This window comes from Oryx dammah, unplaced genomic scaffold (assembly GCF_014754425.2).
Source record: "Oryx dammah isolate SB20612 unplaced genomic scaffold, SCBI_Odam_1.1 HiC_scaffold_11, whole genome shotgun sequence".
In the NCBI taxonomy this organism is placed as follows: domain Eukaryota; kingdom Metazoa; phylum Chordata; class Mammalia; order Artiodactyla; family Bovidae; genus Oryx; species Oryx dammah.
In genome coordinates this window covers 17,238,449-17,252,997 of record NW_024070195.1, presented here as the reverse complement: position 1 = coordinate 17,252,997, position 14,549 = coordinate 17,238,449, and the positions used below count along the sequence as shown (strand labels likewise).

Sequence of the window (14,549 nt, the reverse complement as noted above, 5' to 3'; positions counted from 1 at the left end):
CCTCCTGTTGTAAGCAGTTTAGCATTAGATCTTTGAGGGACCATCTTTATCTAGCAGCTCCATAGCCACCCCTATTATTGTCAGAAATGAAGATGATTTACACAGGTAAGGAAAATAAAGAAAACCGGATTCCCTGGTGGCTAGATGGTAGAGAATCTGCCTGCAATGTGGGAGACCTGGGTTGCACCACTGGGGCAGGGAAGATCCATTCAGAAGGGAATGGTTACCCACTTTAGCATTCTTGTCTGAAGAAACCTTTGGACAGTGAAGACTTGTAGGCTACAGTCCCTGGGGATCACAAAATGTCAGACATGCCTGAGCAACTAACATACAAGGAAATTTAAGGATTTGGAAGCCGTATCAGAACTAAGGATAGTTTAAAAGGAAAAGCAAAACTCTTTGAGACAGGCAAGAACATGGATGCACGAACACTTATCAGCCAACAGGGCAAAGGAAGAGAATGGATATTGCAGTCTCTAAAGAGTCTTGTACATAGCTGCAGCTAAAAGCGAGGGCCTCTGACCAGGGCTCTGGGCTTCGGTGGAGAAACTTGGCTACTTCCCAGCAAGAAAGGATTCAGAGGAAAGAATCAATCCACTGATCTCTTTCTCCACTGACTCACCAATCTCTTTTGTCCACCCCTGGCCAAACTCAATTAGAAGTCAGTTTCAAGGAGAGCTAGAGGGATAAAGTCTAGTCTTCTCAGCCTCCAAAGGTTCATAACATAATAGAAAATGATCAACAGGGTTCCCAAGGGGCATATAAAGAATATCAAACACACCTACCATTTCTATATAGTAGCTATGTTTTCTTTCTCTTATGATTCTAGTTGTAGTTAATTTTGCTAGACATTTCGGATGACTGGGTAGGATTAACTTTAATGGGAGAAGTCAGTTTCTGATTTGACCTAGACTTGAGTATTTGTCACTGTATTTCTGGTATCAAAATATTATTACTGGGACCCTAACTGACTGTATCCTTGATTCACTTAAACCCTTTGAAGAGATAGATAATGTGACCAGACTTCGGAAGGGACCAGAAACTATCAAGAGATGTTTTTATGCATTGTTGAATTCATTTGGTTGATTTGTATGTGTGAGAGTGAAAACTTTTAATTCCAAATTTGTGAGAGACGTTAGTCTGAAATTTATTTTTGTACTGCCTTTGTCTGATTTTGATATAGATCAATATTGGCCCCATCTCATTAGTTGGGAATGGTTTCTCACTCTTCCATTTTCTTGAAGAGATTATATCATATTGATCTTAATTTTTAAAATATTTATTAGATTTCTCTGGTCAAACTATCTTGGATTGATGATTTCCTTTCCAAAATTTTTATGTCACAATTTCAATTTCATTAAAATTTATAGGAGTATTCAGATGATGTATCTATTTTTGCTTCAAGTATTTTGAAGTTATATTGTTTTGTGTATACATATTTAGGATTATTATGAATTCCTGCTGAATTGACTCTTTTTCACTTATGTAAAGTCCTTGTATTCCTTTGTTTGTAGATATTTTCTTTGCGATAAAGTCTACTTTATCTAATATTAACATCTGTTTTTATCCTTTTATTTTCCAAATATCCATATGATTATTAAGTTTCTTGGGCTTTCCTGATGCCTCAGACAGTAAGGAATCCACTTGCCTTGTGAAGACCCGGATCAATCCCTGAGTTGGGAAGATGCCCTGGAGGAGGACATGGGAATCTGTATTCTTGCCTGGAGAAGTCCATGGACAGAGGAACCCGGTGGGCTACAGTGCATAGGATCCTAAAGAGTCAGGCACAGCTTTGCAACTAAACCACCACCTGGTGTTCCTTCACATTTATTCCTTGGGAGGAACAGCCTTAATAAGGCTGCTTTCTGATGCTAGGTTGGAGGTCAGGAATGCTGGGCCTGGCTTGTCTTCTCTTAGGTGCTGCTGTGTTGCTATTCCATTCTTCAGGCCCTAATCTAGTTACCTTCTTCTTGTCAAATATACAAGGTCTCCTTTAGTGGTCTCTTCTTTTATCCAGAGCAAACAAAGGAGTGGGCACAAGGAGAACAAGGCCATCTTGTCTGAAACAGAAGCCCAATACTAAATAACTGGTCAATACTAAAGGAAATCAGCCCTGAATATTCATTGAAAGGACTGATACTGAAGCTGAAGATCCAATACTTTGGCCACCTGATGCAAAGAATTGACTCACTGGAAAAGACCCTGATGCTGGGAAAGATTGAAGGCAAGAGGAGAAGGAGATGGCAGAGGATGAGATGGTGGATGGCATCACTGACTCCATGGGCATGAGTTTGAGCAAGCTCTAGGAGATGGTGGAGGACACGGGAGCCTGATGTGCTGTATTCCATGGGGTCTCAAAGAGTGGGGGATATGACTGCGTGACTGAACTTACCTGAAGGTATGCATATATGTCATGCATATAACATAATAATTATATGACATCATACATAGGTCACATTGACAAATATGCTATTTCAGTTTCAGGTATCATTATACATAGATAATATTGACATATAATGTTATTTTGGTTTCAGGTGTACAATGTAATTATCTGACATATATTACAAAATGTTCACCGCAATATGTCTGGTGAACATCTCTCACTAAAAATATTTACAATTCTCTTCTTGCAATGAGAACTTTTATGATCTCTTCAGTTCAGTTCAGTTCATTTCATTTGCTCAGTCATGTCTGACTCTTTATGACCCCATGAATCACAGCATGCCAGGCCTCCCTAATTATCACCAATTCCCACAGTTTACTCAAACTATTCATCGAGTCGATGATGCCATCCAGCCATTTTATCCTATGTCGTCCCCTTCTCCTCCCACCCCCAATACCTCTCACCAAAAGAGGCTTTTCCAATGAATCAACTCTTCACATGAGATGGCCAAAATATTGGAGTTTCAGCTTTCGCATCATTCCTTCCAATGAACGCCCAAGACTGATCTCCTTTAGATGGACTGGTTGGATCTCCTTGCAGTACAGGGGACTCTCAAGTGTCTTCTCCAACACCACAGTTCAAAAGCATCAATTCTTCAGCGCTCAGCTTTCTTCACAGTCCAAATTTCACATCCATACATGACCACTGGAAAAACCGTAGCCTTGACTAGCTGGACCTTTTTTGGCAAAGTAATGTCTCTGCTTTTGAATATGCTATCAGCTTGGTCATATCTTTCCTTCCAAAGAGTAAGTGTCTTTTAATTTCATGACTGCAGTCACCATCTGCAGTGATTTTGGAGCCCCCCAAAATAAAGTCTGACAGTATTTCTACTGTTTCCTCATCTATTTCCCATGAAATGATGGGACCAGATGCCATGATCTTAGTTTTCTGAATGTTGAGCTTTAAGCCAACTTTTTTACCCTCCTCTTTCACTTTCATCAAGAGGCTTTTTAGCTCCTCTAGAACCAGAATCAGGCAGACAAAATGGCTCAAGTGGTGCAGTAGAGGACTTCCACGTAGGAGTCACTAGTAAAAGTGAGTAACAAAAACTGGGGTGTGTTTCTTACATATTCATGAATTTTGCATCTTTTACTTCACAGATGGACGTCCCCATTCATTTCCTATTTTCATACAGTATAATAGCTGCAATCCTGTGTCTAACGTATTGGTTGAACTAAACTTTTCCACATGGACAATTTATAGATCTGTTATTTATGTTGCTTCAAAGATCTTTAGTCATCCCTTGATTTCACTAATGCTTCAGCAACTGCATAATATAATTTCTCTTCAATTGCTTACAGGCCTCCACCTTTTCCTGCATGTATACTTACCATTACCTCTAATAATCTGAAGCCTGGTAACCTACATACTGTCTCATTTGATCCGGTAAAAAAACCCAGGTAAAAGACTCATGTGCATGCATTGGATGTGTTCTTTATCTTCAGGGGTATGGAGGGAATTGGTGTGGCAGTTGTTGGAGGCATTGGTATGGTCCAGTTTGCCCTGGGCATACTGTTCATCCTGAAAGTGAGCAGACAATTAGTTACGGTTGTTGGGCATTCAGTACATGTTGATAGATGTATAATTTTTTATTGGGAGGGTATCACAATATTTGAAAATATTCCCTTCCTATTTTTTATATACATTGTCTCTATAAAATTGATTTAACATCTAACTTTTCTAAGTTTAAACTTTTCCCTTTTCTGTTATATTATATATATATATATATATATTATTTTTTAGAGTTTGAACCAAATATAGTACATATGTACCAATATTTGATGCTTCCCAGGTGACAGTAGTGGTAAAGAACATTCCTGCCAATGCAGGACACATATAAGAAGACTCAAGTTTGATCCCTAAATGAGGAGCATCCCTTGCAAGAGGATACAGCAGCATACTCCAGTATTCTTGCCTGGCCAGTCCACTGGACACAGGAGCCCGTTGGGCTACAGTCAGTAGGATTGCAAAGAGTTGGACACAAATGTAGTGACTTAGAATGCATGCATGCACATATATTTAACCATTTCATCTCTTGTTTACTGTGGGTTTGAGCCAATATATTCCCTTATAAGGAGTTATAAAGTTATGACGTTCACTTATCTCTGAATCCATACACGAAAAAGCTTAGTGTTCATCCCAAGTGCAGAATGCAATGTTATTTATGGAGACAAAATGGTATGGCAGAAAAACTTTGCATAGAGTTATAAAAATACTAAGAAAAAGACTGAGAATAATGAGTAGAAAAATCTAGATAACATGTTGATAGAGAAAAACTAATCTTTAGCGAAAGTTATGAACATTTAAAGAGATTACATGGAAGATTTAGAAAAAATGGGTAGTCAAAAATGGAGGATGAAACAAAAACTAGTGAGTAAAAAGAACAAAGTGAATTGAATAGAAACCTTTAGCACCACTTTTTATTAGCTGTCTGCTCTACTGTGTGTTCCTTGATTAACCTAAAAGAATTAACATACAACTTCCAAATATCTTCATCAGAAAGAGAATAATTGTTTCCAATTGTAAACTCTCATTCTACTGTAGCTCTAAAGCTATTCGCTGCAAATCTTAAAACAATAACTTATAGCATTAAAAAAACCACCAGTATTCATTTTTGTGACCGGGATTCAGCTTTGTTTGACATGTTCCATCCTCTCAGTTCACTGCAGAGCAGTTCTCATTTATTGGCTATTTATTCTGAACCTGGAGAGGAAAGCCCAGAGAGACACTGAAGGACCAGAAAATCAACATGCTTCTGTTTCCTCAGTTCAGTTCAGTCGCTCACTCATGTCTGACTCTTTGTGACCCCATGAATCACAGCACGCCAGGCCTCCCTGTCCATCACCATCTCCCGGAGTTCACTCAGACTCACGTCCATCAAGTCCATGATGCCATCCAGCCATCTCATTCTCTGTCGTCCCCTTCTCCTCCTACCTGCAATCCCTCCTAGCATCAGAATCTTTTCCAATGAGTCAACCCTTCGCATGAGGTGGCCAAAGTATTGGAGTTTCAGCTTTAACATCAGTCCTTCCAAAGAACACCCAGGACTGATCTAATTTAGAATGGACTGGTTGGATCTCCTTGAAGTCCAAGGGACTCTCAAGAGTCTTCTCCAACACCACAGTTCAAAAGCATCCATTCTTCAGCACTTAGCTTTCTTCAGAGTCCAACTCTTATATCCATACATGACTACTGGTAAAACCATAGCTTTGACTAGATGGACCTTTGTTGGCAAAGTAATGTCTCTGGTTTTCAATATGCTATCTATGTTGGTCACAACTCTCGATCCAAGGAGTAAGCATCTTTTGATTTCATGGCTGCAATCACCATCTGCAGTGATTTTGGAGCCCCCCAAAATAAAGTCTGACCCTGCCTCCACTATTCCCCATCTATTTCCTATGAAGTGATGGGACCAAATGCTATGATCTTAGTTTTCTAAACGTTGAACTTTAAGCAATTTTTTCACTCCCCTTTTCACTTTAGTTCTTTATGTCAAGTAATATTATGGACTGAATGTGTGTTCTTCAAACTCATGTGTTTGAGCCCTAACTGCCAAAGTACCTTGTTTTGAAAAGGGTCCTGAATTTTGGGACCCTATGGACTATAGCCCACCACACTAATCTATCAATGGGATTTCTCAGCCAAGAATACTGGAGTGGCTTGCCATTCCCTTCTCCAGGGAATCTTCCAGACTCAGGGATAGAACCCAGGTCTCTCACATTGCAGGCAGATTCTTAACCATCTGAGCCACCAGTGAAGCCAATTAAAGTTAAATGAGCTCTTAGGGTGGAACACTCATCCAATAGGTTTAGTATCTTCATGAAGTGAAACACCAGAGAATTTTCTCTGTGTCTCTGTGTCTTTTATTCTATCTCTCTTCCCCACCCCCCTCCCTGTGTGAGGACGCATGGAGAAGCCATCCTGGGAAGAAAGAATTATTACCAGAACCTAACCTTGCTGGCACCCTGATCTGGGACTTCTAGCCCCCAGAACTGTGAGGAAATAAATTTCTGTTGTTTATTCAACTCTGTTTATTGTATTCTTGCATGGCATTCTTAGCTGACAAATAGAAACTCACTTATTTTGGAAATTTTCAAAAGAACATGAATGAAAGGAAATTGAAAAAGTTATTGCACTTCTTAGGAAATCTTTGAGATTTCACAAAACGGATCCATTCTTTGATTTCCACATCTTATGAGCTGACGGATTCTTTGACCCAGAGACTATGTTATTTGAAGTTTGGCTGATGCAGCCTTCTTGTTGCAAGCACAGTATAGCTCAGTCACTTACGCGAAGGTTCCATCTGGGAGCCTGGCCGGCTACAGTCCATGGGGTTGCAACAGCAAGACGTGATTTAGCAACTAAACCACCACCACCATAGTACTTACAAACTCAGTGAACATTATCCAGGAAAGGCCAAAAATGTCACGGGACAGCATGGTGGCATTGAGAAACAGGTCGGTAAGGGATTCCAGGGGGATATCAAACATGTCAGGAAAGCAGGATGGGCATGAGTTGCCTTGGCACAGGAGCAGATTTGACATGACCAGCAGCAGGAGCAGGCAGGACCCCGTTTAAATAAAATCATGAGCCATTCTGAGATGATCTAGTCACCTAAGGTTATCAAAATCATCCTGTGGAGGGAAGCCATTTCTTTCCCTGTTGCTCTGAGGAGGAGCTGGTGCTATAGTAGATCAGGTGGGGAAGAAGGAGCGCCTTCTGTGTAAATTTAGATGGATGATGATATTTGCACAGAATGTGGAGAAGTAGGTTACTCCCTGCATTTTTGTATTGCTCCCAGAAGTACTTCTGTGCTCTGCAAACATTGGAACTTAATTCTGAGCCAGAGGGTTTAGGTCATTTTTTTTTTTTTTTTTTAAGACAGTTTGGGACTCTGCAGACTCTGACAGGGAGGCCCTCAAGGAGTTTGTAATTTTTTCACTCTACATTGACTAATGCTTGAATTTTAGACACTGAAATAACAAGAAAAATCCAGTTGACCTGTGTGGTTTACCATCACGCTGGGTTAAAAGTAAATACATGACTGACTGATCACTACTCTAGCGTTCAAAACAAATACTAAGAGAAAAAGGATACTGTACCTGGATCTGCTCACTCACCTTTGTAGCCACATGCATATCTTTGACACTTTCCCAAAAACTTTAAAACATTTTAAAATTTGTGTTTCACAGTAACCCTGTGAGATAGCCTTAATCTTCACTATGATCATCAAGTTATGTTAATGAAGATGCAATGACTTGGAGAGGGCAAGTGATTTCCCCCAGGTCCCATTATTAGCAGATGCAGGTGACTGGGCACCGATACACTCATCTGTCCACTTCCTGATGTCACATCACACATGCCTGTGGGCTCTCGGTCTGCATGTGTGTAACCAGGACCACATAGGGAGCTGAGATGACTCTGATTAAAGAGAAAAATATTTTGTCTTTGACTGCAAAACAAAGTGACCCTAGAACATTGGTTTTATCCACTTGTTCTGCTCTGTCTATAAAACACTCACTGTTAAATTCTTTGACTGTCAGTGTGGGGGCCTGGTTCTCCTGGCTAGCATTTCTTCTAGGCACCATGACAGCTCTTCTACTTTTATGCATCTTTAATCCTCTCATTACACTTGTTTCTTTTAGAAAATAGCAAATAAATCTCCAAATGGTAATACAAGAATATTACCTAGTCAGCACTAACACAATGTCATTGCTCTGCAAACAAGGCCTGCCTCTTCCTGACTTTGACATTTTAGGGACCAAATTTACCTGTCTTGTCCAGAGTACATCCTGAAAACCCATGGAGCTTAGTTTTTGAACCATCTCCAAACATCTCCTCTTTGATACTAGAACTAGACCTTCATGCTTCAATGATGTATTGTAATATTTCAGAAATTATTCCTGGCCCTACCTTTGACCAACAGAAGCATAAAATCATTGTGTCTTGCAAGCATGATTTTAATATTACTTTTCCTGTCCATCCTTTGTAAGCAAGCAAAATTTAAACCTGAAGAGAGCAAGAATTGAATTTGGACAAAAGAACTGATAAAATAGAAATTTTATCCTTCTGAATGAGGTCTGAAAATGTTCTTCTTCCTATTTACCAGAAGAGTGGTAATTTAATTAAGCATAAGATATCTGCATTTACTAGGTTTTATCTGCTCTTAGCTACTTTAACAGGGAATGGTATTTAAGAATAAAATTGTTATTTAAAATTAGGTGATTAAAATATGCTTTCTAACACCATATACAAAAATAAACTCAAAATGGATTAAAGATCTAAACGTAAGACCAGAAACTATAAAACTCATAGAGGAGAACATAGGCAAAACACTCTCCGACATAAATCACAGCAGGATCCTCTATGACCCACCTCCCAGAATATTGGAAATAAAAGCAAAAATAAAAAATGGGACCTAATCAGAATTAAAAGCTTCTGCATAACAAAGGAAACTATAAGCAAAGTGAATAGACAGCCTTCAGAATGGGAGAAAATAATAGCAAATGAAGCAACTGACAAAGAATTAATCTCAAAAATATACAAGCATCTCCTGAAGCTCAATTCCAGAAAAATAAATGACTCAGTCAAAAAATGAGCCAAAGAACTAAACTGACATTTCTCCAAAGAAGACATACAAATGGCTAACAAACACATGAAAAGATGCTCAACATTACTCATTATCAGAGAAATGCAAATCAAAACCACAATTAAGTACCATTTCACTCCAGTCAGAATGGCTGCGATCCAAAAGTCTACAAGCAGTAAATGTTGGAGAGCATGTGGAGAAAAGGGAACCCTCTTACACTGCTGGTGGGAATCCAAACTAGTACAGCCACTATGGAGAACAGTGTGGAGATTCCTTAAAAACTGGAAATAGAACTTCCATATGACACAGCAATCCCACTGCTGGGCATACAGACTGAGAAAACCAGAATTGAAAGAGACACGTGTACCCCAATGTTCATCGCAGCACTGTTTATCATAGCCAGGACATGGAAGCAATCTAGATGTCCATCAGCAAATGGATGGATAAGAAAGCTGTGGTACATATACACAATGGAGTATTACTCAGCCATTAAAAAGAGTACATGTGAATCAGTTCTAATGAGGTGGATGACACTGGAGCCGATTATACAGAGTGAAGTAAGCCAGAAAGAAAAACACCAACACAGTATACTAACGTATATATATGAAATTTAGAAAGATGGTAATGATAACCCTGTATGTGAGACAGCAACAGAGACACAGATGTATAGAACGGTCTTTTGGACTCTGTGGGAGTGGGAGAGGGTGGGATGATTTGGAAGAATGGCATTGAAATATGTACAATATCATATGTGAAATGAATTGCCAGTCCAGGTTCGATGCAAGATGCCCGGGGCTGGTGCACTGGGATGACCCAGAGGGATGGTACGGGGAGGGAGGTGAGAGGGGTGTTCAAGATAGGGAACACATGTACACCCGTGGCAGATTCATGTTGATATATGACAAAACCAATAAAATATTGTAAAGGAATTAGCCTCCAATTAAAATAAATCAATTTATATTAAAAAAATTTGAAAAATAAATTGATACAGCCAAAAAAAAAAAAAAAAGGATGCAGGAAGGAAATGGTGACTCTATTAAGTGGTAAATATTAATAAATAGATACATATAAACAAACAAAAAAAAAGAAGATGTGGTACATATATACAGCAGAATATTACTCAGTCATTGAAAAGAATGAAATAATGCCATTTGCAGCAACATAGATTGCTGCATATGCTAGGTCCATAGATGGACCTAGAGAGTCATGCTGAGTAGATTAAGTCAGACAGAGAAGGAGAAATATCATACAATATTCCTTACAGGTGGTCTCTAAAAAGAAATGATACCAATGAACTTACTTACAAAGCAGAAGGAGACTCACAGACTGAAGAAATGAACTTATGGTTGCTGGGGGAAAGGGATAGTTAGGGAGTTTGGGATGTTCATATGCACACTGCTACATTTAAAATTGATAACAACAAGGACGTATTGTATAGCATATGGAACTCTGTTCAATTATGTGGCAGCCTGGATGGGAGGGGAATTTGTGGAAGAATGGATACATAGATATGTATAGCTGAGTCCCTTCATTCACCTGAAACTATCACAATAGTGTTAATCAGCTGTTCCCCAGTACAACACAGTAAGTTCAAAGTGTGGAGAGAAAAGACTGCAAAAAAATAAAATAAAATTGAAAAAATAAAAAAAGGAAAATAAAAGAAATGGTTCACAAAAGGAAGACATATAAGTTGGAGAAATTTGGACTATCTCTCTCATCAACTAAATAGCTTATTGTGACAGGAAAGTAGAATAATAGCTTGTATAACATAGACGTATTTGTGTGCATGTATTTCTGTGCATGTATAGATGTGTTATGCATAAATATATGCTTAATTCCTTCATGGAACTATGGACCTTATAAAATTCGATTTTATTAGAGGTGGTAAATATAGCAGAACACCTTAATTCCTAATGTAATTGATCATTTATTGGTAAATGACTATATGATTTTTTTTTTCTCTTAAAATGTTATTTGTGTGTTGCTTTGGTAGCACATATATTAAAAAATGGGAATAATACTGAGAAGATTAGCATGGCCCCTGCCCAAGGATGATGCACAAATTTGTGAAGGCTTCCATATTTTTCTCTAACAACTTCGAGGGGTGGGACTGGAGGATGGTGGGAAGGAGGTGCAAGAGCAAGGGAACATAGGTATACCTATGGCTGATTCATGTTGATGTTTAGCTGAAAGCAGTGCAGTATTGTAAAGCAAGTCCCCTTCAATTACTTTCCTATTAAAAATAAAATAGAAATAAAACAAACATCAATAAATTCAATTATAAAAACTGTTATTGGGGATCATATAACAAGTTCAAATATCCACTGTATGACTAAAGAGGGTCTAACTGGAAACTCATGGTGTCAAATTATCATTGGTTAGTGATTCATTAACTTTATAGTTGAATGAGAAAAGTAAACTAACAAACACTATTGTCTGTGATTCAGTGCCATAGCAAGCTATAATCCTTATCTGCATTCGCTTTTAGGTGGTATAGTGCCCAAACTTTGAAACTGAGCCTGTTCCCAGAAGCTCACAGTCATGAGTCCTGCCCAGGGGGTTTGTTCCTGATGCTGGAGGCTTCTGTTCGCTGGTCACTAAGGCCGAAATTTTCTCTGCTGAGCATTCTCTAGGTCTATCATGTGCACAAGTCTTTATATTTTGGTTTTCTAATTTGATTCTCTTATTCTTTTGATCAGACTTCAAGTCCTTTTACAATTTATTTTTCCGACCCTTTTGTGCTTTGATTTTTCTGATGCTCATTAGTGTATTTGCTTCCATTTCTACCTCTCTGAGTAATTTTCAGCATCTACATAAACCCTACCCTGTTCTCTTACTGTCTGGATTTTGGCGTTTAGCATCAGCATATTTTTATAAACTTCATTTTCCTTCTGGTGCGGTTTCTGATACACAGTTTAAGCTGGTTGGCTCACATCTTGCTTGTTTGTGTTGTCTCCAAAAAATTAGAGACCTCTGCTTTGCTTCTAGGTAGTACTTCCTCTTGTTTTGATACCATTGCTAATTTTCTGTGATTTCACTTCTTGCCACATAAGCTTTGTCTTTCTCAATCTACTGTAACATGAGTACCATGTGTCTCTATGTTTGTATTACTATTTTAAATAAATATCCACTAGTATAGCAGAGAAGTAAAGGGAATAAAAACATAATAGTATTAGGAATAATACATTCCCCCAAATTATAATCCAGTAATGCTGCCAGTTTTAAATGACTTTCTATCCATGTATTTTTGAGGTCCCCTACTCATTTTTCCTTACTAGGAGTTCTAATTTTGAAATAGAATGTTGAAAATGATGGAGTGAACATTCTGAAAATCTCCCTGGATTTTAGATGCCTCAAGATTAATTATGTAATTATTATTTTTTATAATTAGTGTGGCTATTCATAGCACATGTAGCTCAGTGTAGGGTGATTGCTATGGAGTGAAGCATGTATACTATGAACTGCAATCACCAAAAAAGTGATTGAAAACAAAGAACGCAATGTCAGGAAGACACAATCTTCTTTCTTAGAAGGAAAAACTTACAGTGTCTGTCACCTACAGTCTACTCTTCAGATTTTCCGAACACTTACTCTTCCTTTGCTCATTTAATAATTTTGGTTGTTTGATTTTTTTTTTTCCTACTGAGTTACATGAATCTCTTATATATACTGCATATGAAGCCCTTACCAGACATGTGATTTGCAAATAATTTTTTTTCATTCCATGGGTTATCTTTTCATTTTACTGATGGCTTCTTCTACTATGCACAAGGTATTGAGTTTGATGCAGTCCCACTAGTTTATTTTTGCAGCTCTTGCCTTTGCTTTTCATGACTGAGTTGTCTGAGTTGCTTATATTTTGGAAAGCAATCCTTTATCATTTGTTTTATTTGCTGTTATCTTCTCCCATTCTTACCAAAAGACACAGACTGGCTGAATGGATACAAAAATAAGACCCATATATATGTTGTCTACAAGAGACCCACTTCAGTCCTTGAGACACATACAGACTGAAAGTGAGAGGATGAAAAAGATATTCCATGCAAATGGAAATCAAGAGAAACTCAGATTGGCAATTCTCATATCAGAAAAAAATAGACCTTAAAATGAAAACTATTATAAGAGATAAACAAGGACACTAACAAATGATTAAGGGATCAGTCCAAGAAAAGGCATAACAATGTTAACTATTTATGTACCCACAATAGAGCACCTCAATACATAATGTAAACACTAACTGACATAAAAGGGGAAATTGACAGTAACACAATAATAGTAGGGCATGTTTTCAATGCAGCTATACCAATGGAGAGATCATCAAAACAGAAAATTAATAAGGAAACATAAGCCTAAAAAGAAATATTAGAGCAAACAGACCTAATTGATATCTCAGCACATTCCATCCAAATGTAGAAGAATATACTTTCTTCTCAAGTGCACATGGAACATTTTCCTCAACTTGGGTCAGAAATCAAACTTCAGTAAATTTAAGGAAATTGAAATTATATCAAGCATTTTCTCTGACCACAACCATGAGACCATGAGACTAGATAGTATTATAATTGATAGATTATATGGGAAAAAAAATTGTAAAGGACACAAACACATGGAGATTAAGCAACACATTTCTAAATCATGACCAGGTTACTGAAGAAATAAGGGAAATCAAAACATTCTTAGAAACAAGGAACAATGAAAACGTGATGATCTAAAACCTAGAGGATGCAACAAAGCAGATCTAAGAGGGAAGTTTATAGAAGTACAAATCCTACCTCAAGAATCACATTGAATTGACAACCTAACTCTACATATCTTTAACTCTTTTTAAATTTCTCTTATCAATGTCTTAAAGGTTTTGCATAAAATCTTTCAACGCCTTGCTTAAGTTTATTTCTAAGTGTTTTATCTGTTTCTGATGCAATAACAAATGGGATTGTTTTGTTTGTTCCACTTTCTGATACTTCATTGTTGATATCTAGGTCAGCAACTGAGTTTCGTATATTGGAATATAGTAAACATAATGCACGCTACATCTTTAAAGAATAGACAGTTTCCCACAAATAAGACATACAGATGATCAAGAGGTATATGACAAGACGCTCAGCATCACTAGTAATCAAAGGAAATGCAGATCAAAAGCACAACAGATATCACCTCATACCGTTTGAATGGCTAGTACCAAAATGTAAAAAATGACAAATATTATTGAGGATTAGGAGAAAAAGGAGTGCTTATGCACTATTGGTAGTGATGTATACCGGTGCAACTCCCATGGAATCATAGTGTGGAGGTTCCTCAAGAAATTTAAAAGAGAACTGTTATGTCACTTCTGGATGTATACTCAAAGGAAATGAAATCATTGTCTCAAAGAGAGATCTGTATTCCCATGTTCATTGCAGCATTATTCACAGTAGCTTTGATATAGAAACAAGAATCTTTCAACAGGGGAATGGATTAAAACAATGTGATGTGACATATATAGATAAACATCATTTAGCCATTAGAAAAAGAAATCCT

General features: G+C 37.8%; 1 protein-coding gene and 1 non-coding gene across 2 annotated transcripts; one reads left to right on the top strand and one right to left on the bottom strand.

Annotated features, from left to right (window-relative positions):
- Window positions 1-3,817: 3,817 nt before the first annotated feature.
- LOC120870256 (chorionic somatomammotropin hormone 2-like) lies at window positions 3,818-8,055 on the bottom strand. Its single transcript, XM_040249884.1, has 3 exons — window positions 7,965-8,055; window positions 6,832-7,019; window positions 3,818-3,964 (listed from the first exon to the last, which is right to left on the bottom strand). Exons 1-3 carry the CDS (start codon window positions 8,053-8,055, stop codon window positions 3,818-3,820), a joined length of 426 nt encoding a protein of 141 aa, XP_040105818.1.
- Window positions 8,056-11,008: 2,953 nt separating this feature from the next.
- On the top strand, window positions 11,009-11,118 carry LOC120870659. The gene has a single exon (XR_005722859.1). It is a non-coding gene; the product is annotated as a U6 spliceosomal RNA (small nuclear RNA).
- The last annotated feature ends 3,431 nt before the right edge of the window (window positions 11,119-14,549 follow it).